Genomic DNA, 23,043 nt, shown 5'->3' on the forward strand with positions numbered 1-23,043 from the left:
ATCTTAGACTGGATTATTAATCTGAAGTGCAGTAAGGCACTAATACAGACAATATCATGCATCTTTCCTTCAAAGCTGAGGAAATACATTGTGTTTTTACACAGTTCCATCAGATCGCACTGCCTCGGCTAAGGCATCCATCCCCAGAAGATTTAGGTTTTTCCAAGAAAAAGGAAAACCAACTAGGAGAACAGAAGAGAAAGGAAAAAGGTTTTATTAAATGAAGGCAGTGAAAAGGAAAGTTCATCTATAAAAATACAAACTCAAATTATTTTGAATTACCTATGATGTTGAACTTCATGGTCCTGCTGCTGATCACAGAATCACAGAATGAGCCGGGTTGGAAGGGACCTCAAGGATCATGTAGTTCCAACCCCCCTGCCTGGCAGGGCCACCAAACATACACCTTTACTAGATCAGGTTGCCCAGGGCCCCGTCCAACCTGGTCTTGAACACCTCCAAGGACGGGGCATCCACAACCTCCCTGGGCAGCCTGTTCCAGGGCCTAACCACTCTCCTAGTGAAGGACTTCCCCCTAACATCCAACCTAAATCTTCCCTCTTTTAACTTAAAACCATTTCCCCGTGTCCTGCTATTGTCAGCCCTTTCCAGGAGTTTACTCCACGCCTGGGAGAAAAAACAAGGAAAGGAGTGACAGTTGTTCTGTTCAGCAACAGAAGGCTAAGAAGGACAGGTGCAAGCCATCTGTCTACAATGAAAGTACTGTTTTCATAGCATCAGGCTTTGTGGACCCCCCTGCACTAGGACTGCCTTCCTTGCCGGTGGTATGGAAAGGTGTATTAAAACCAACAGCATGCAGGGAATGAGACAAATACAGCTTGACAGCACTTCTTGTTTCTGAGCAGCATGTTTGACGTCTGGGGGATGGGCCATGAAGGAAATGTGGAGAATGGCTAGAGGGAAGTGCCACTGGTGAGACAGAGAGGGTGGTGGAAGGGAGAGCTAGATGCTGAGATATGGCGGAGGATGGGTGGGCATGCAGAAAGTCAAGCTGGTCACAGGGCTGTCTGAAAGAGTGAGGAAAGACAGAGGAACTAAGGGATGGTGATGTCAAGGCTGACAGGGATCAGCCCTACAAGTAAAGGGTCTGGGATCCTCATCACTTGGCAGCTGCCTCTGAAAGCCCCTCCCACCCCCCCCAGCTGTACTGCACCTCAGCTGGGAAGCCCCAGCCTGGGAAGCCCCAGGTCAAAAGTTCATTTCTTTAAAGGAAAAGCACACTGGAAACCTGCAGACAGTTTGATATCAGTACCCCAAGAGCTTTCCAGGGAGCAGACTTCACTCCAAGGGTGCAGGGTGGGTGGCAGTGCCGGAAAGATCTGGTCCCCAGAACCTGCAGCAGCCACCACATCCTGGGAGCTGGAGCTGCATGGGATGCAAAGCAGGATACACACAAAGCAAAGTGCAGGATTTTCCCCCTTTTTGCAGATCTTAGGAGTACAGCAGATAGAAGAAACAAGCAGTATCATCAGTGGGCCTTTAATGGACAGCAGGCTTGCTGCCAACAGGAGATAAAGCAAATTCCCAGCTACAGATCTCACTTCTTTCCTTCTCTGTCCCCAAAAGCCCAGAGTGGCTATAACATCCCTCCTGACTTTTCACACCGTCAGCTTTCTCCAGATTCAGTGGAAAAACCACAGCAGACCTCCACAATACCATCAGTGTATAACAGCTAAATACTCTGCAGATCGGTTAGATTAGAACGGTTTCGTAGGAAGGAGAAACTTAATCTGTATAGATTCACCAAATACAATGTGACTATAATGACCTCCCTCCATTTCTGAATTTCTGGCAGAGGAAGAAATATTTGCTGCTCATAGGATGGTCCATTAGTTGCTCCACAGATAAACTGACTCACGGTATTCTGGTGGGAGGGGTGGAGGTTGCAATAACATAAGCCATGGTGATAGAGGAGATGAGGATGACAGTAAATGTTTTGATCTTCCTTTCTTTCTCTGGTTGTTTTTAAGTATTTTAGAGGTAGCATTGCTAAGTAGTAGAAACATGGATAAGACGGGTTTGATTTATATTCAGGTTTGAATGCGTGGTGCAGAAAGATAAACTGGAATATGATGAGCTTATTTATTACAATGTATTTGCAACATATCTTGTTTTAGTCAGCCTAAGATGTAGGATTAAACTGACAGATCTTTTTAATATGCAAGTTGGTCTTCAACAATTAAAATCCTTTGTTCCTAGATCTTGTTGTCTTTTAGTCCCAAACTGATAGCAAATAACTCTTCTCCTTCACATTGTTTAGTTACTTTTCTACCACCACCCATGCTTCAGAAGAGGTGATCCACAACCACTTGAACACTGCAAGCAAAGAGCAGCCCTGAAATGGTCAGAGGCAGCTACCCCTGCCCTGCAGCTCTCATAGGGCACGTGCAGAACTATGGCTGGGCACCATAGCGCAGAACCAACTGCAGACAGAGGGAACAGCAGCACCAGTTACATGTTCATAAATTGAGAGGTCGTAGATAGTTCTGGAAAGACGTTTGAGTAATAAACCTTCTCTGTTGTCAGGCTGTTTTATTTGTTTAATGGTCCTGGAAATTGAATGTTTTAACAATAAACCTTTTCAGTTATGTTCTTTTGGTCACTCATTTACTTATTTAATCTCAGACTGGATTTTATCTCTCAAAAGGAAGTAGAAGCAATGGCTCTAATACCAATTTAATGGTTTTCTATAAGAACCAATCTCGAGATTCTTATCTGTAGGGATACACAAATACACTGATAAAAATGCTGAACAGGACTGGCTCTACCACACCTTGGTGAACCACCACCAACCAGATGCAGCTCCGTTCATTACAATCCTCTGAGCTCTGCCATTCAGCCAGCTGATCACCCAGCACAGCGTGAGCTTGTTCATGATCTCTCCTAGCCAGACAGTTTGTCAAGAAGGATTCATGGACACTATCAAAGACCTCATTAAAATCCAGAAAGATTAATTCTACAGTCTTCTCTTAATCCATTAAGCAGGTGACCTTATCATAGAAGGAGATCAAACTACTAAGACAGGACTTATTACTAAGATAGGCCTAATTAAGCCAACTGAATTTTATTAGCGCTGCAGTAAATCAGAATGGAGGCTGTGCTTACAGCAACTGCCAGCAGGATAAGCACAGATTTCTCAAGCAGCCTCAGCTCCATGTACTTCTGTACATGTACAGTGACTTCTGTCTAATATCGAGCACATAAAATTGGATTTTCTAATAATTACTGGCAATAGCAAACACGGACAAGTACTCAGTTCTGATTCTTCAGCTTCTTCCCATCTCTGCTTCACAAAGTCACTGTAAAGCAAGTGTTTGACAGAAGGCACAGGAGTTAGATGTTGCTTAATCTTCTCTTTCATCCTTAAAAGTATACAAAACTTGCAGGTGAATTTCAAGCGTGGATCACCTATGGGAATAGTCTTAAGGGCTCGGTCATTAAAGTGCTGCCACTGAGTTCACAGCTCTCACTGAACTCAATGAAGTCAACAGCTCATTTTTTGAGCATGTGCCATGGGGCCAATCCTGTTCTCCATTGAGTCATTCTGTTTCACAGATTTAACTTACATTTAAAGCAAGTAGCTAATTGCCTTTGTTAACCACACTGAGATTATATTGAGTTAATCCCACAGTCATAGGAAGGCATACCACAATTGCTTTCTAATAGATGGAGTCATATTTTAATGGTTCCACGGCTTTTAAATCTGAAACGTGTTGTTAAATACAATAGAGAAAATTACTCCCTGGTTTAGTGCCAACATTGCCAAGAGAGATGTGCCAGGCATAAATTTGCCCTTTGTGTTTAATAGCATGGTAGATATAAAACTGCACCATTGCAACACTGATGTTATCCTAAAGATACATTTAAACCACTGGGTAACTGCCTCCTCAAAAGTGACTCAGCTCAGTAAAAACCTTCGTCGGCCCAAAGTATCAGGGCATTACACAAGCATGAGGGTACTTCCTAAGGTGTAGCATGAAGTTGTAGTAGAGCTGTAGACAGCCAGAATCATTTTCTTCAAGGCATATGTAGTTGATCTTAAATTAAAAAAAGAGAAATTTAGGTTGGACGTTGGGAAGAAATGTTTTACTAAGAGGGTGGTGAGGCAGTGGCACCGGCTGCTCAGCGAGGCTGTGGACACCCCACCCCTGGAGGTGCTCAAGGCCAGGTTAGATGGGGCCCTGAGCAGCCTGAGCTGGTGGCCCATGGCAGGGAGGTTGGAACTGGGTGATCTTAGCATCCCTTCCAACACAAGCCATTGTATGATTCTATGATTATAGGCATTAGTCTTATTCTAACACGTGAAGAATTGCTGCTCCTGTATAACACTTATTAGCACTTTTAGAAACTTCATACTTAAAAGTTTTAACCTGCTAGATCACCTCAAAACCCAAACATTCACTTCCTGTATTTAGTCTTCAGACTGCACCAGACACAAGAGTTTCCAATATCTTTTAGCATTAGGATGTTCCGATCAACGCCTCTCAGCTGCCCCCGCTGTTACAGACATGAGACCTTGTAACCAAAATATTGACTTGCAATCAACTTCACTGTTTCAATTTTTCCCCGTCTCTGGTTATGCTCATCTTTTATGGTTTCCTCCTGCTGCTCATGGCTTCTTCAAATCTGACAGTCTGCTTTTTTCTATGCAGTTGGGTCACCAGCCCTCTAGCTGAAAGGACGTTCTGCCAGCTCAAGATCTGCAGTTTCACAAACTCCTTCATCATCTCTTTTTGGTTCCACCTTCCCACTGAGCACATGCATTGCCGATCTTCTTATAGTATAGTACTGCCTACAGGCAAGCCAAACCGAGTGTCTGATGACAGGTACTCCTGCATTCAGAGCCATAAAAACTGCAGTTTTGCTTCTGTTCCAGATATAAAAGAGTCCAACACACAGAAATGACAAACATTCTCTGCACTGCTACAGTCATACAGTGTATCTCTGGGTCTTTAAAACAGTTTTCATCTACCCCCAGGAAATGCTAACATGATTTGGCAGCCACAACACACAGAAGATGAATCTGCAGGATAAAAACAAGCAAAGAAAACAAACAACCTTAACGATGCTCAGAGCTCTAAACAAACAAAAAAAAAGACCCGTTCACTGTCAGATAGAGAGAAATTCTGGATACCACTGAGTCACATAATACCATTTTTAATAACAACTCAAAAGATATTTACTTAATGACCGTGATTAAAGACTTCCAGAGCTTGGGGAAGCTCATTCGTGGAATCTAACAGCCAGGCATGTTTACCTTGGCTGTATTAGGACAACTGCACGATATTTTTAAGTGTCCTTATGACTTAGGTATGTATATGAACATGCATATACAGCTCTATGTTACTAGGCCAGTATCACCATGTAGGTTCATCAGGTTGGGTCATTTACATGATAGCATGTTTTACTACACACAGAAGCTTTTTCTCACAACTTCTTTTAAATCTACGCTTTTCAAAACCAACAAGACAGAAGGAGCAAGAAGATTATTTCTTAGCTTTTTATTTCTTGTATTTTTTTATTTCTTGTATTTCTAACCACTTATCAAGCCAAACAGATTCCTATGAGGTATCTTAGTTAGGTTGGACCATTCTTGGCTTGACAGTCTTCAATAATGTATTCAAAGAACACATACAGCACAAATCCCAGAGCAGCTCCATCGATAAGCCTCAATGTATACACAGGTCAGAGTAAAAGGAAAACAAACAAACACACAAACCAAAAAAGGCAAAAATAAAAGAACCCAAAAACCAACCAACCAACCAAAACCAACAACAACAACAACAACAAAACCACCAAACAAATCCAATCAAACAAAAAACCAGAAAATTCAGCATAGGCAGTTTCAGTGCTCAGCTTTTCTCTTAGTTCACCAAGAACTCTTGTTTGCGTTGCTTTCTGCACTTCCAAGTAAAGGAATGGAAAAGGATTACTTTTATCTGACATATCTGCACTGATGTTCTGTTAGCTGAGTGTTAGCACCTTACCGTGGCTGTTTTCAGTCCTACTCCTTGGGCTGGAACTAATGTTGGTAACACAATGTAATAACAGGATATGAGGCATCCAGTAGAGCAGAAGAATAAAGCTTCCACACAATTTAATGATGATCTTTATGATTTTGCATTAGTGTGAGAGTATCAGAACTTAGAACATACAAAATTTATATATTTTTTTAAATCAAAACAGCTGCACTATATAAATTAAGGTTGAATTTAAATAGATTATCATTAAAGTACTCCAAAAGACTATGCAGGCGCTTATCTTCTGGCTTGAGTAGTTTGTTTGCTTTAATAGTAGCTTAAATAAACTGAAACATGTTTCTCTCAAAACAAGAGCCACTGTTTTTATTATGTTTAAATAAAATAATTGGGATTATTTGAACACAACTTATTGGCTAGAAAAACCTTAAAACAGTGACCAGAAAACAATGGAAATATTTGGATAACCTGTCCAAGAGTCATATTTAGTAACATTACTAACCATGTCACAACTCTAAAAGCTGATAAATTTGGTGCCATGAGATTAAATAAAAGCGAGAGTACATTGCCAATGCAGAGTCACTGCTGTCAGCACTTTAGGAGAAACCTGTCTAGAAGAGAATGGCAGTTCTTTGACTCAGTGCTTAAATTAATATCTGAATGAGCTCAGTAATGCCAAATTCATTGTACAAGGAAGTTTGCATCTGTTCACCTGAAAGGCAGGAAGACTATCCACAGTGAAGGAGAACTACTACTGCAACTCCAAAAGAATGCACACTTGACAAACTGGTTTATCAAGAAGGCTGGTGGAGGGAAATGAGTTCAACAGAAATAGAAAATAACTTGTAAATTAATATAGTCTATTAACTCACAGATTAGATACCTATCTGCAGATAGCAGAACCTCACTAGGGATCTATTCGTCTTCAGGATAAAATTACCAGATACTTCAGAAAATTAGTAATATGAGCTGTACATTATGCAATACAGAGTCTAAAAAGTGATCATTCCTGTTTGAAAAGCACGGAAAGCCCACCATCAACACGTTTCAATACAGAACACAAAGCTGCTGTACATCCGTGTTCAGTGACCCTCCTCCAGAGGTTAGTGCTGTCCTGATACACATCCTGCACAACCAAACAATCCTACTTTCTTTACAGAAACAGGTAAGCACTCGAAAGAAATCCTCTTTAGAAATAACCTCCAATGCAATCTGCTTTAACCTTGTTTTCTAAGCCCACTCCATCCTTGCTGGTTTTCCTTCCTGTGACCCTCCTGTTGTTTCTGGTCTTCAGGACCTCCTCTCCGATTCCTCACCCCTTTGCTCAGTTCACCGACTACTCTCTTCTGATTGCAGAAAATAGCCTTATTCGCCTATTATGAGAATAGGCAGATGACCTAATGGATCTCTTCCATCTCTAACTCCTATGAGCAGTGCCTCTAAGTGCCTCTTTTGTTGGTTTGTTTTCCTGCTCTAGCATTAATTAGGCTTTTAACAAGCACATTGTTCGCTAGAATGGCATTAAAAAAAAAAAAAAACAACACAAAAAAAACCATATTAAAGCATCCAGCTGGATCTCATTGGCCTATAAATTAATTCATCTGCTTTCTAAACAGATAGTGTCTTATGGCTATGTGATATGGTTACTGCTCAAACAAAACCCAAATCCTCAATGTCATCATGGTTTTATGGTGTTCAGGCCCTGTTCTCTCTGTTAGGAGATCTTTTAAATCACAATGTCAACAGGAAAGAGCATAAATGCTACCTTATACTCTTCACTACCACAGTCAAAGAGCTTTGCTGTTAACAACAAAGAAACTTGTGTTTGTTACCTTTTCTCTAGTATTCTCCTTTGATTATCTCTCCATACCTCCAGGTATTAAATTAGTGTCATAAGATTTAATAGTAATACTGATCAGATCTATGGGATATATTAACTATACTGTTATACTAGCAAAGATGAGCCTAAGTACGATGACTTTATTCTGCTTATTTTCCTCAGGGATCCAACATAAATTGTACTGCCCATATTTTGTATACTGGTGCAGCTGTGAAGGTCAAGTACAGCTCTGATTTAAAGATGCATAAAATACAGCTTAAGATTTATTTATGAGTTCTCTGATGGTAGAATATACACACAGATCTTGAGGCTGATTACCAGAGCAAGTGGCTTGATGTAATTACTAAACGATAATGTGAATGAGATGAATGCATTCACAGAAGAAACAAACAAATTCATTGTCTGAAGAGCTACTGAGGGTACAGAACTGGAAGCAGATAATTTAGTGGGGGAGACCAAAGCTTCTGCAACTTGAAAATAAATCACTGTAGACTGTAAGGGTAGAAAAACAAACAAGCAAACAAAAAATACCAATAACAAAAACAAAGCAAAACAAAACAACACAGCAGATACAGCAATGAATTCCAGTATGAGAACTGACATGATTAAAGAAAAATCCAGCAGACGAAATCCTGTTTTTAAGGTCACGATCCTGTTTTTCCAGGCTTGCTTATAACTACCAAGGAATCAAAAGAAATACAGGGTCTGGCCTGAATCGCTGGCCTGTCTAAGGGTCATTTGTAGCTATTCTCTGAGTGCTTAGACCGTGTCCCATTTAAGCCCATTTTGCACTGGAATAAAGGTTTATGTAAGACACTGAGCAATGATGAATACCACACTGAAAACAGAAGCTCTGGGGAAATAATTAAAAAAAAAACAAAAACAACAAAACTCTTGGAGCAACTTTTTAAATCCTGCATACACTCCCACTAGAAATAATAAACCAGTAACTTCTGCAGCTGGCTTTCGAGTAACTCTAAGTACAATAAAATGTTATGCAACAGTGCATGTGGTTGCTGGTCTGTAAAGGGCAGACATATGCTGGCTTGATATCACATCTTGCCCTGATAACTTTGCACAGCCTATTTAATTCATCACCGAGTATCGAATACCACCGGTGCAAAAGCATGAGAAGCACGATTTTTGAATTGCATTAACCCTGTGATGCAGTTGTTGCCCATTCCTTGCTCCCCAAGCAGTTTGTTTAGCTGTTACGTGTCCAGCAGATGAAGCTGATAAAGCATGGCAGCAGCTATCTCACCTGGGATCTGAATGAGTTCAAAACCTCACGTCTAGTCAGAGGAGATTTTGTTATTAATCTGCATTCTTAGGCACCTCAGTGGTCTTTTGAAATAGCTGAGCCATGTCCCTGGTTTGGGCTTGCAGGCAGAACTGCACACACCTACATCTCTGTTCTGCCTAGAAGGCTGCCACATGCTGCAGGAAGACCCTGGCTTAAACTTTCAAGGCTATACTTGCAGTATATTGAGGTGACATGAGATGCACGATGAAAGCTAAACCTCACAATCCCCCCCAAAAAAAACTGAAAAAGAAAAATCCAGCAGCCTTTGGCTGAAGGTGTTGCAAATACGGTGCTTTTTCTTCAATTCTAATGGTGGGCCAGTCTCCACAATGCCTGCAATTATTCTTCTATGCTTCTTCCAGATGAAGAACTCAGTCTAACAAATGAATAGTGCTTTTATAGCCAGAACACTTAAATGACGGAAATCTCTCCCTTATACGGGTAGAAAATTTAGATCTAGCTTGCCCTGTTGGCACACCTCAACACGTGCTGGTAATTGCTTCAGAGGATTCCTGGGAAGGCTGACAGATGACGGCAAAGGGAGTGTACAGCTCCCCAGGAACTGAATCCACAGCTCGTCTTCCTTACTCAGACATCCCCATCACATCCATTGCAGCTCTCCCCAGGGAAGAACAAGCAGAAATTACTGATGTGGTTTTGGCTGCGCACTCCTCACTTGAAGCTCTTGCATAAGAGCACATAGGTAATGGCTGCTGACGTCCTGTCTCTACTAGCACAGCTGGGTTTTAAACAGGGCATAACTGGTTTGTAGGGATGGGAGATCTCTCCTTGGCTATGAACAAAGCCCGTATTAGATCTTTGTGATTGTCCTTTGCTGTGTGTTCAAACACTGACTAAACTTTGAATTAACAGGACAAAAGAAAACGGAAAGAAAGCTGAAGCCTTTCTCTTTGCATGAAGAGCACTAGGAACAGAATTAACCTGCAGAGAAATCCTGGGAACATGCTTAAAGACGGTATCTATGCAGATGTTTGCTTTCTTATTCAAATTAACAACAACCTGCAGAGTGGGAATATGTGTTTGCACCATAGCCATGCAGTTCAGAATATGCTCAGAACTTCTCTTGTTCTACAGCCTTTGAGTTCAGTAAGATGCAGCAAGTATAGCCCACCATATTAAGCACATGTAAACTGTCAGACAGAAGATAACAATCCAAAAAAAGGAAAAAAAACAACTACAGCACTACTTGAATGTGGAAAAACACAAGATGAACAACACAAAAAAAAAGCCACAAGAAGATGATTTCATTGATGATGCCAACTCAAAAGGAGTAAAAGCTTCTAGACTGGTGAAAAGTCAGATAATCCACCTGTTTAGTGCATATTCCTCTGTGTAACAACTCAAAGATACGGAAGAATCATGCTTCATAGCACTCCAAAATTCTAGCTGTAATGCTTTAGCATTAAAGTTACCCTACGTGTCCTTTCTAAACACCCTGTGAGCAAGTGCTTCATCTGCAATCGCTTATTATCTTTTGACAGCGCCCAGAGCAAACTGGATTGTGCCCAGAGAAACTCAAGAACAAAATAACACTCAGCACATTAAAAGTGTCCTTGAAAAAGTCTGGTCACAGATGAGGAATTTGCAGAGGTGTCAGCATTAAGCTCACATTGGAAACACAAAGTCATCACAAGTTACGAGTGATACAGCTTCTATCAGAAAAATAACTTTAGTACCAGTTCCATTTCTTAATATTTCAAAGGTAAGAAGACTTATTAGAATTATTTTAGGCTTGTCCTCTTATGATTCAATGCCTGTATCAACAGTCAACTAGGCACACTAAAACTGATAAATGACTTATCATAACACCCCCATGAACCAAGGTTTTTGTCCAACTTACATGAGTAGCAGTGCTCTTGACTTGGAACGTCTCCATTATTTCTGAATTTATGAAACTAAAAGATATCTTAGCATGCTTTCAAATGGGGTCCTATTTGTCTTGCTGGAATCCAGCTCACTGAGGAACAGCAGAACGGAACATTAATTTCATGCATCTTTCACAGTAAGTATTTTGGCCAACTGACAAGAGGAAAACGTCGCTGGCTGTGTGAGAACCACTTAAAAGAAGAACTGAAAGGAAACAATTGTAAATGCAGCATTTTCAGTTCGCTGTAGAGCTAGAAATGAACGCTGATGTTACTGAACTTCTGTTTCTGGGTTCAAGAAGAGCATCAATATATAAATGTTCAAACCATCTACTGGCACAGACGCTTGTTAATACGAGGAAGGCACAGACTGCAGAGGTTGGCTTCTTATTCAACAGAGCCCTGTAAAATGCTGAGAACCAAACTATGGCTGCGGGCTGGGCCACAGCACAGGATCAGATTCAGAAAAAACACAGATTCAGAAAAAGTGAGGAAGATACAGAAAGAAGAGTTGAACTGAATCCAATACAGCTGAGCAACTAAACGGACTTCCCTTACAATTACAGAAGCAAGACACTTCCTAGGATGGAAAAATTACCTCCATTTCTCTCCCAAACTGTGCTGCCATTTCTAAAGACAGTTAATCCAGCTCACAGTAGCCTGCAATTGAGTTCCCATTTACGTATAAATAGATAACTAGCATATTTCTTTGCTTAGAAAGCAAATGCTATATACACAACACATATGTCTCTAACATATAAGCATGTGGATATAACAACTTTTTATTTCTGTGTGCATGCATCTGTACAGCTGTGGCAGAAACTGGGCCTGTGTAGTCACAGTGTGCTGTAACACCCTATGCGACAACTGCTGCAGAAGTAAACGTGGCTCACATTACACACACAATATTACACAACCACAGTATTCCTTTCACCACTACGCTTCAGGCAGCACTTTTGAGCAGTTTTAAGGGGTTTTCTGGTTTTGTTCTCCAAGTTTAATGCCACAGCATAGGGCTGGATTCAGAAAGACCGACTTCTGACTAAAGCTTGCTATTGTTTTATTGTTTTGATTTGGGTGAGAAACTCTACACTTCAACAGGCATTACACTATTACTGCTAATTTCAAGTGGACTTGATGCAGTTTTCTATATATTGTGTAACGGCGGGCAGTTTTGTAAAGCCTCGTGAATTAATTATTTTGTTGTAAAAGAATGCCATTTTACATGCTATATTTATACATTATATGTAAGATCTAATGGTTTAAATTTCATGCTCTGAAGAATCCAAGAAGATCTCTTAATCTTTGAGGTGTTTCATATAATTTTGCCAATATTTTATTTTCCACATCTCAAAGGAAAAGTTACACAATATGGAAAATAGTAGAGAAGTGCAAAATACTAAGAATTCTAACAGCGCCCTGAACTTGACTTGCAGTCACGACACTGGAAGAAGTAAAAGAAAAGCTCGTTAATTCATTTCAAAACCAACAATTAGTTCTATTTAAAGAGCCAGTAGCAATAAATCAATAAATCAGCCATAAGAGGAAGACTTTTGAATCTCTTAGTACCAGCTTTCTTGGAAGTTTTGTCATACTTCTTCCCTTCCAGTGGCCATAAAAAAAGCATCTAGCAAAAACAGAATTTATTCAGCTTATATGAAAAAGTACTACCTTGGTTCTTCAGTGTTGATGGAGGAAAAAAAAACACAGTAATTTGAAGGAAGGCGTAAGAAATATAAGAGAGAGGTACATTCCTCTTCCCTGGCTCAGTGGCTGGCACACCAGTAGGAGCACTATTCAACTGCACTATGGATCCTAAAATGGTAATTAAACTATTAAGACCTATAGGGGAAAAAGAAAAGGTGGCAATATTGTGAGGTGACAAGGAGTATTACAGAAGAACAAACTATTACTACTGTGTTGACATGTTAAAGAAATGACCTTTTGAAAACTAATCTGCTTATATTGGTGACTTTCAAGACCATCTTTCGCAGAGTTCATTGTAAACTGTTAAAAGACTAGCAAGCGAAGCCCTGGAGAAACATGTACTGACCTGAACTACTGTGTGAAAGGCTAAGACTGGATTAAAAAATATGCATATCTCTTAGTTCATAAGCATTTCTACTGAGGAACTCCTTCCAGAGCCCACAAGCACAGCAAGACCTGATTGCAGAAGTCTCTAGTCTGACCCTCTCAGAGTTCACTCTGTTCTGAGCTCACATGAGCCTTCTCAAGGCTTTAGTCAGCTGGGTTTTGAGAGACCCAAGGATGGAGACCACAGTTTCTCTTGGCAACCTATTCTACCGCTTGACTGTCATTATGGGCAGAGTATTTTCTAGCCCCAGTCTCTTTGTTTCAGTTTAAGCTGTAGTGGCTTGTTCTCCTGCCCAACTCCATCTCTTCCCTAGAGATTCTGAAAGGCAGCCGTTAGGTCTTCCCAAAGTCTCCTCTTCTGACTAAAGAAGTTCAGTTCTCTCAGCCCTTCAACATCAAAGTTTAAAAAAGGTTGTGTTATCCTTATAGAGGATAACACAAATTCAAGCATTTATTACAGAAGCGATGACCCGTAAGACAGCAGCCTAAAAATTAAAGAAGCATTCGTGGTTTGTGTGGTCCTGCTTTCAGTGAATGTTAGCGCCTGATGGAATTAAACCTCACTCATAAACCAGAAGAAAAAACAACAGTCCATCTTCTGTGCTTACAATGAGCGCTTTATCAAATAGTGTTTGAAATGCTCTACCAAGCAAACTGAATATACAAGAGCTGTGTACCTACCATGAAGTCACATGGTGCACTTCATTAATGCATGGGGTATATTCCAAAATAAAACCTGGATTAAACTTCAGTCCTCAAGGAAAGAAAAGTAAATAAGCAACTCTCTTGTAGGGCATTATGACATTGGTTTGTAGAAACAATAATAAACTAGGGGCCATGATGTACAAAAGGCAGACAGGTAAAACTTCTTGACTATGTTAAAGGCAACGTGAATTAAACAACTGAAACTTACTCCTCTGGATTGTTTGGGACACACCAAGGAGCAACATTAAATGCCTTTCCATAAGCAGAACACTGGTTTTTCATTTGCAGGAGCATATGGTAATGTTTGCTAAATTGTCATTCTACAACAGGTGCTCTTTTCTATAAGGTAACACTACCTGCCCCTTTAATGGACAAAGTCATAAAGTAATAAAATTGTTTCCAAGGTAAAGGGGACCACCCATTCATTTAATCGCAATGTAAAACGTGGTGATATCAAATTGCAGGCATATGAGTAACTAACAAATCATGGTCACGCACTACTTTGATTTATGCCTAAGTATCGCCAGAATTTAGACATTTAAGGAAAAGGTCACACATTTAATCTCTGCATCACAGCCATCGTGAATGTTGGGAACCCATGATTTATTATCAGATGTCTCCATCAGTATGGAGTGGCTTGAATGGCTGGTGACTTGCATGCGGCTGGCTCATGTCCTGCGCATGGCTCACATGTGGACTATGCATATATGTACAATGCATTTTCTTTTTGCCATGGAAGGGATGACATCCAAGGGGACACAAACAAGCTTGAGATGTGAGCCCAGGAGAACCTAACGAGGTTCAAAAAGGTCAAGTGCAAGGTCATGCTCTTGGGTTGCTACAATCCCAGCTATGTGTATAGACTGGGAGAAAAACTCATAGAAACAGCCCTGAGAAGAAGGACTTAGGGGTCCTGGTGGCCTGAAAGTTGGATATGAACCAGCAGTGCACACCTGCATCCCAAAAGGCCAACTGTGTCCTAGGCTGCATCAAAAGAGAGGTGGCCAGCAGGGAGAGGGAGGTGATCGTTGCTGTCTGTTCTGCCCTTGTGAGGCCTCATCTGAAATACTGCATTCAGGCCTGGGGCAATCAGCACCAGAAAGACGCGGAGCTGCTGGAGCAGGTCCTGAGGAAGCCACAAAGACAACCAGAGCTGGAGCATCTCTCCTGTGAAGGAAGGCTGAAGGAGCTGTGCTTGTTCAGTCTGGAGAAGGCTTTAAGGGCACTTCATAGTGGCCTTCCACTACTTACAGGGAGATGGTGAACAAGATGGAGACCAACTTTTTACAATGGCAGATAGTGATAGGACAAGGGGGAATGGTTTTAATAAAGAAAGGAGAGATTTAAATTAGATGTTAGAGGGAAACTCTTCGCTGTGAGTGTGATGAGGAACTGGAATGGGTTGCCCAGAAAGGCTGTGGACGTCCCATCTTTGGATGCATTGAAGGCCAGGTTGGATGGGTCCTTTAGTAGCCTGGTCCTGTGGTTGGCAGCCCTGCTCATGGCAGGGGGTTGGGACTGGATGGTCTTTAAGGGCCCGTCCAACCTGAATCATTCCATAGTTCTATGAGACTATCTAGCATGGTAGGGTACACAGTATGTCACCACAGTAACATGAAGACACCAGTTCCCGGGAGCATGGCCTACAAAGGCAAATTGTGCAAATTCTGTAAACCGAGCTAAACCTTTAGTTCCTTCATTCTATCATCAACAGTTGAGGTCCTGGCTTCAAACCTACTATTCACCCGCTGTTTAGGAAGATAACAACTGTGTTAAAGCTACCCTCTAATTTTGTAATCTTCTGTTTTGCATGTTACTTTGTAGCAGATTCCAACACTCAGTTTCTATGGAAAAAATCAGAGCATCCACTGGCTTGCACAGTGCTGGGAGAACTAGGCCTGTCAGCAACTATCAGTGAGATAAGTGGACAAGGCAGGACTGCAGAAACCATCAACACAATTCATTTCTTATACATAAGATTCCTTCAAGCAGGACTGAGAGTTAAGGGTGGAAATGGAAAAAGGAAGGGATGGGACTAAAGACAGAAAATGGTAAATAAGGAGGTGAAGGGATTAGCAGTTGTCATAATGTTGTTGTTTACTGATACCTTTTTAAATGTACTGGGTTGGGTTTTTTTCATTTTTCAGGAACATACTGATAATCAGATGGTAATGTTCTGCACCTTTGATGCCTGCTTTACAAATACACACTGACAGCCATAGCCCTGAAGAGCTTACAGTCTGAACAGATGAGGCAAATAAAGGGTAAAGGGCTCAGACAGAGCTGACTTGCCCAAGGCTACACCACTTGAGAGTGATGGACTGTACAGATCTTTTTCTGCTGTGGCTGTTGCTTCACATTGTATTTTCCACAGTAAAAATACACAGCACAGTTAGAGCTGCTGTAAGCAAGCAAGCAGGTCTATGGCTTGTTTGCTACTTATTTTTGCATGGACATGCCATAACATTACTGTCAGGTGCTGGATAATGCCCCAAGAAACCAGGATCGAGACCTCTTTCCTTGACACACAGCAGGTAAAATGTAACATGTCTCACTCTTCGGCAAGCTTGTATTCTGGCCCTGCACACTGTGGCAGCAGGAAGCTACTTGGGTGTTTCCCTGAGCAGTTACAGGTCACTTATCGGCAACCATGAGTCCACCACTCTCTCCACCTGCAGAAAGTGCTGCTGGGACTCATTCAAAGCAGTCACCTGCTCCAGACCTGCCGTTGTTGGTAACATTGCATCACTGCCAGACCCACACAGGGGAGAGTGATGCTAGCAAGCCCTTGGGTGGGATGAGATTAATGCTTAGCAGCAGCAAAACGGAGATGGAGATCGCTGCCAGTCACATACCTGTTATACCCACATTCCACCCGTTAGAGCTAACCAAGGACAGCAAATAACCCAGTCTTGTTCTTGCCTGCTAACTCTGGGAGCAGGCTGCAGCTGTGAAGTTCACAGTCAGCCCACCACAGACCTTCAGAACCCAAGGGCTCTTGTTCATGAAGCTGCCCCCCAGGGTATAAAGTAGCTGTGATGTTCCCTGGGCATGGGAAGCACCCTGCCACCTCCATGCCCTTTGTCTTGACGAGAAATGCTTCTGTTTAATCCTCAGATCAGCTCTGCTAAGCAGAACGTAAACACGACTGGTAAAAGAAGAGTTCCTGCAGATGCTAATGTCTCACGTTAGCATTTACTCCCAACAGCTCTTCCGTTATCTAAAGCTGTCCCTGAAATTACTCACAACCTCTGGACACGTCACTGGGTTTTACCCATGGTCTATTTTAGTATCAAGGCAGACCCGAGACCTATAAAGACCTCGTGGGCATAAGAAGGCGCAGTGCCTGCCAGCAGATCGTGCCCTTGATGGTTCTCTTCTTTTTAGTCATTAGGAGTCCCAGGGTACACATAAAGTGTAAGAAATCCCCCAGAGGGAATGATACGCTCTCCCTCCCCCTCTCCTTACTCATTCTTTCTCTTCCACGTACGCTGCCTGCAATGAAACGGCATGGAAAGCCAACCACACTCATCCTGCCTCCGAGCCTCCAACGATACATCTCGGGGACAGAAATCCCCTCCGCAAAGCACAAGCGGCAGCACATCGAAGCGTTAGAAACGTAAACCACCGCTTCCTTTGTTCGCCGAGGAAAGTCCCTCTGCCCGCAGGTCGGCCGAAGGGATCGCGGAGAAACGGTCCCGCTTACCTTCATGGTGAAGCCGAACGGCGCTGCGATGCGATGCGATCCCCACACGAGCTCCGCCGGGGCCGCCGCCGCCGCTCGCGGGCTCCGATTGCATCAGCGGGCGGAGGGAGGGAGGCGCGCGGGGCGGCGGGCGCTGGAGAGCGGCGAGGGGCCGCGGCCGCCCCGCCTCGTTGCCGCCTCAGGCGCGCACACCTCCCGGCCGCCCCGCCCGTCCTCTGCGACGCTCACCGAGAGCCGGCAGCTGAGGGCTGGGATGGGCGCGTGTGCCGAGAGGGCAGCGCCGGCGTTTTGCCCCTTCTCCCTCAGCAAGCGCTGAGAAATTGGCGCTCTGAGTCATTTCCTCCTGCTGGCGCTGACACCGAGCAGCTCGCACTCGGCGCCGCACGGCAGCTCACCCGGCCTTCCGCCTTGGTTGCAGCCAAACGGGGTCGGCAATCATCCCATGGTTCGCCCTGCGGCCTCCTCCTGCTGCCCTCCGCCTCACTATACCAGCTCTCAGCCTTTCTGCTAGGGCACCCGTCAGGCAGCTCGCCAGAAGCTGCAGGCAGGACAGCGAATGGCAGAGGCCAACCTAGTGCCAGAGCACCTGTACTGTGGGGACTTTTTGAGAGCGAGCCCCGGCATAATGCTCACAGTGTGCTTCCTTTCATCGCTACTCATCTTGCAGATCAGCCTTTTCATCCCTCGCTGTTTTCATAAACGTTTTTTCCCTCTGATCTGCCTGAGAGTAGTTGTAGAACGCTGTTCCATTTCAGCTCTCCTGTCTGAAGTGTCAGGTTCTGCCTGGTGTGATGTATGGGAATTCTCTCTTGTGTGGTGCTGGAGACTGGTTATAGAAACAGCAGTAAATCTCATATCTGCCTCTTTTCAGCCAGGTAAACAAACAGATGCATATCAGAACAAAAAACAATTTTACAGTAAGGATGGTGAAGTGCTGACACAGGTTGCCCAGAGAAGTGGTGGATCTCCATCCATGGAGATGCTCAAGGTCAGGCTGGAGGGGGCTCTGAGCAACCTGATCTGCTGCAAGTATCCCTGTTCACTGCAGGGGAGATGGACTGGGTGGCCTTTGAAAGTCCCTTCCAACTCAAAGGATTCTATGATTCTGTGATAACTGCCGTTCAGTGCTCATGAGGCTATTCAATCCATTCACCATCAATTATCTTCAGATTCACAGAATCACAGAATTATCAAGGTTGGAAAAGACCTAGAAGATCATCCAGTCCAACCATCACCAATACTTCCCAGCTAAATCATATCCCCCAACACAACATCCAAATGTTTCTTGAACACTCCCATGGTCAGTGACTCCACCACCTCCCTGGGCAGTGCATTCCAGTGCCTGACTACCCTTTCTGAGAAGTAATACTTCCTAATGTCCAGCCTGAATGTGCCCTGGTGCAGCTTGGAACCATTTCCTCTAGTTCTATCACTGTCTACATGAGAGAAAGGCCAACCCCCAGCTCACTACAGCCTCCCTTCAGGAAGTTATAGAGAGCAATAAGGTCTCCCCTGAGCCTCCTCCAGGCTGAAACACAACTTCCAAACACAGTGTAGAAACAGCAATACTGTGATAGGCCAAAAGTGTGTTTAATCCAGTATGCTGCCTCTGGTGATGCACAGGATCAAGGTCTACAGGCATTACATGAGCAGAAAGGGCATCTAGGGGTACTTCCTGATACGCTCCTAGCCTCATGGTGTTTGTGCCACAGCAGTTTTAAAAAGATGGATTCCTGCTTAATGGTTGTGCATGGCTTTTCCTTCTGTTAATTTATCCATTTTTTCTTTGAACACGTGTAAATTTTGGTATCTACAATATTTAGTGTTAATGAGTTTCACAGCTTGCCTCTGTTCTGTGGAAAAAATACCACATTTTGCTTTGTTTTCAACTACCCGCTGGAAAATTTCACGTGAGAAATTCCCTTCTCCCCTCTGATATTGTGAGAAATACTGTCAACAGAAAGGAAGCTGAAAATATTCATTTCCTCTGTGCCATTTGTGATATTACAGACTGCTCTGGAATCCACTGGAACACAATGTTGCCCAGAGATGTGGTTTGTCTCCCATCCCTTGTAGACTTTCAAAGCGAGGCTGAATCAGACTCTGGGCAACCTGATCTAGCTGTGAGTATCCTTGTTCATTGCAAGGGAGTTGGACTTGATGTCCTTTAAAGGTCCCTTCCAACTCTAAGGATTCTATGATTCTGTGATATTTACAGCCATAATTACCTGCTATTTTGACATACCTATACTCAAATCCAGAAAGTCCTTCTGTATCTCTTTGCAAATAAATCGAGATTTGTTGAACTCTTTAAGACTGTTATCCTGAAGGGTTTAATCTCATCAACAAACGTTGTCTCTTCTCTGTTTGCCTCCATTTCCATATCATTTTCTCAGTCGCACCCTCTCAACTATTTCTCATCTTTTATCCAATCAACAAGAGCAGCCACTAGGGCATCTTTTTCCTGAGAGCTTATCTTCCTGAAGGCTTTGGTCACGATCCTTGTCAAGTCTTTTGTAAGTTCAACCAATGAGACCTCTACTGTCTGTATGCTCGTGGAATCCTGTAAGGAAATTCCTGGACTAGGTAGGCAGGACTTCTTTTTACACAAGTCACACTGAGTTTGCCCTTTCTATGTGTATTTACCCAAACATCTTTTTCCATTCCTTATTGCAATTTCTACAGTGCCACCAGAAAATAAAGGGAAAGGAAAAACATTGTCCGGGCTGCAGACAGTGTTTGCTACTGCAAAGTCAAAACATCAAATTCTTGAGACTAGATGATGAAAAAGAGCTGAATTTATAGCTGAGATGGCCTTGAACTGAAATAAAAATCAGAAAAGTGAGACCAAAATACTGAGAAGCCACCCAGCTTTCCTCAGACATGGACTGAGGACAACGTTCATTTCTATGCTAAATTTTCCATTAATGCAAAGCATTCTGTGAATGTGTGACAGCACTGTTAAACCTTAGAAGTTTTAATGAATAAGTTGTTCACAGCTATGAGAGAATCCAGTAATTTATGTGCTTCCATTCCAAAGAGTTTCCACAAGTTTACTTCTCAGAAAGGGTGGTCAGGCACTGGAATGGACTGCCCAGGGAGGTGGTGGAGTCACCGACCCTGGGGATATTCAAGGAACAACTGGATGTTGTGTTGAGGGACATGGTTTAGTGGGAGCTATTAGTAATAGGTGAACGGTTGGACTGGATGATCTTTTAGGTCTTTTCTAACCTTGGTGATTCTGTGATTCTATGATTCTAAGTTCTAGACATCCACAAGGTGAACGTGAGCTACGACACCTGGGTCCCCGTGAGCAGATGATATATGTAGAACAGCCACAAAAACCCTGTACTTAGTACATCCCATTCATTTTGTTGGTGGGCAGATGAGCACAGCATTCCTTCTGTTTGCTATTCAAGTGCCAAAACACATCACCTGCAAAAATACAATCAGAATGATGTATTTTGATCTTTCTATTGTTCTTCTCCTTAGCTTTTCTAATAAAGCTTATTTAGTTTCCGTAGTTGTGGTAAAGTCCCTCCACTACTACTCAGTACTTCCCCCCATAAATAATACTCCATCTAAAACATGCTTTCTGCAGACACCACAATAGATACAAAGTGCACAATAAAACTATTTGATAGAACAAAATCTCAGCTACAAGATGTTATTTTTCCACAGTCACCACCATTAGCTATGCATTTTTGCCAGTGATGAACAAGAGCTCTTCATTTTGGGGTGTGACAGCTGCACATTGCTGTCCAGAATTGTGTCTTGTCTTTCACATCTCTGTGGTGAAATGCACCACCCACTGTCTCACTATGCTCACAGCCACTGTTTGGTTTCCGTAAGTGTTCAATAAGAGTCAAGGAATGTCAGTGGGTTCCATTTTTTGCATGCAGAGGAATTCAGAGCCACACCATGGCTTCATCTGCACTTCCATGTCAGATGCCATTCTGTCAGACTGCCCCTCTGCTGCCGTCTGTCACACGGCAACAAAATGTAATGGGATATTGGCAGGAAGGTTTAACCTCCACTGCCATACCACCAACATCTGCCTCTGACATTGTGGACTAACATAAGGAGGTATTTCTTTCAGAGCATTCCTTGTATTTCAGAGGATGCATTGTTTAATATCTTGGGCACACAAATAACAAGAGAAGCTGAAATAATAAACAGAAACTGGTGGTTCCAACTCCTGGTCTCCATTTTGGAAAAGAAACAAATAGGATTCTTTGCAGAAACAGGAAGATGAAGGCACAGGAGCCTCTCTCAGTTACAAGCTTGTGTCACCACCATGAAGAAGTGCTTGAGTGAGATGTAAGGTTTCAGCATAATCTGCAGGGAAGATCTATTCGTAGTAGCACCTTTCCCCAGTACTTGCTTCCTCATGCCTGTCCTCCTGCCATTCTCCACCAACCTGGCTGCGTGTGGGCTGTGTTGTAAAACGGATTACTGGAGTGATCTGGGTTTAAAAAATCCCTGATAAAAAGCGTAGGAGGAAGAAGTAATTGCTGTAGATGCTGAAGGATGGGAAGTGCTTAAGCTGGCATCACAGTAAAGGACTACGGATTGCACAATCGATTCAGAGAAAGAAACATCTAAAAATACCGTGAGGGGGAACACGGTAACAGAGCACCTGACAACCAGGAAAACACCAAGAAAAGGGCTGAAGGGGAAAGGTTTTTATGTGAAAGGGAAATAGAAATTGGGAACAAGCACGATACCTCCTGCCGCTTCAATCCCACCCAATGGGGAAAAAGCATTTTTACACAATAAGCACTTTGTGAGCCTGTCACTTATTTCTACCGTGAGAGGCAAGAAAAACAACCCAAGAGTTAATCAGGAACAGAGTTTGTTCCCAGTGTTGATTCCTACTAATCCTACAGCCACTCACCTTCCTGCCTCTCCTCACAGCCTCCCCAGCAGCGGCCATGGTGGCCTGCAGGTCCCTCCTGCCTCTTCCAGAAGGTTCTGACTACCCTGCCTCAGCTGCTGCCTGCTGTCTGGCTCTGCTGGCTGGGTCAGCACCTTCCACAGCTCAGGAGAGAAAATGTCCACAGTGCTGATGGACTGAGGGCTTCAAGGAGACTTTTTGGTGGAGGTTAGGTGTTACTGGAGGCAGAAAGCATGGCGTGGGAGCAGCTGCAAGCTGTGCAGTGGGGCAGAGGCCCAGCAGGCAGCAGAACTTGCCTCAGCTAGCTCCACCAAATGCATCCTTACCAAGTGATTCCAGAGCACTTGTCAAAACTGATCCACTCTGCCACCTTTTCAGGGAAGGGAGATGATTCCCTATCAGCTCATTTTCCCCTGTCTGAAGTAATTCTTAAGATGCCATAACTGCTGAGTTGCTTCTTCCCCCACCATGCCTGCTGGAAGAAATGGAAGAAGGGAAACAGAGCTATTGGCTTTTTATTTTGTGAGATTGGGAAAGAAAGGAGGCTGCAATTTTAGGATAATCTTTCACATACAATAGATAGAACAACATAAAAGCCAGCCAGCCAGGCCAC

At 43.0% G+C, this 23,043-nt stretch overlaps 1 protein-coding gene across 2 annotated transcripts in view; it reads right to left on the reverse strand.

Moving 5' to 3' along the window:
• Positions 1-17,628, reverse strand: part of BCAT1 (branched chain amino acid transaminase 1) — a 59,798-nt gene extending 42,170 nt beyond the window's left edge. The window contains exon 1 of one of the 2 annotated variants that reach the window (XM_015868283.3): positions 17,534-17,628. In XM_015868283.3, coding sequence (XP_015723769.1) covers positions 17,534-17,539 — 6 coding nt within the window. In that variant the 5' untranslated portion in view covers positions 17,540-17,628. Of the gene's footprint in view, positions 1-11,003; positions 11,130-17,533 lie in introns of those variants that run through there. The other variant, XM_015868273.3, reaches the window with a different exon arrangement.
• Between the last annotated feature and the right edge of the window lie 5,415 nt (positions 17,629-23,043).

The sequence above is a fragment of the Coturnix japonica genome, chromosome 1 (assembly GCF_054131305.1).
Source record: "Coturnix japonica strain WE chromosome 1, WE-NBRP24, whole genome shotgun sequence".
NCBI lineage: Eukaryota > Metazoa > Chordata > Aves > Galliformes > Phasianidae > Coturnix > Coturnix japonica.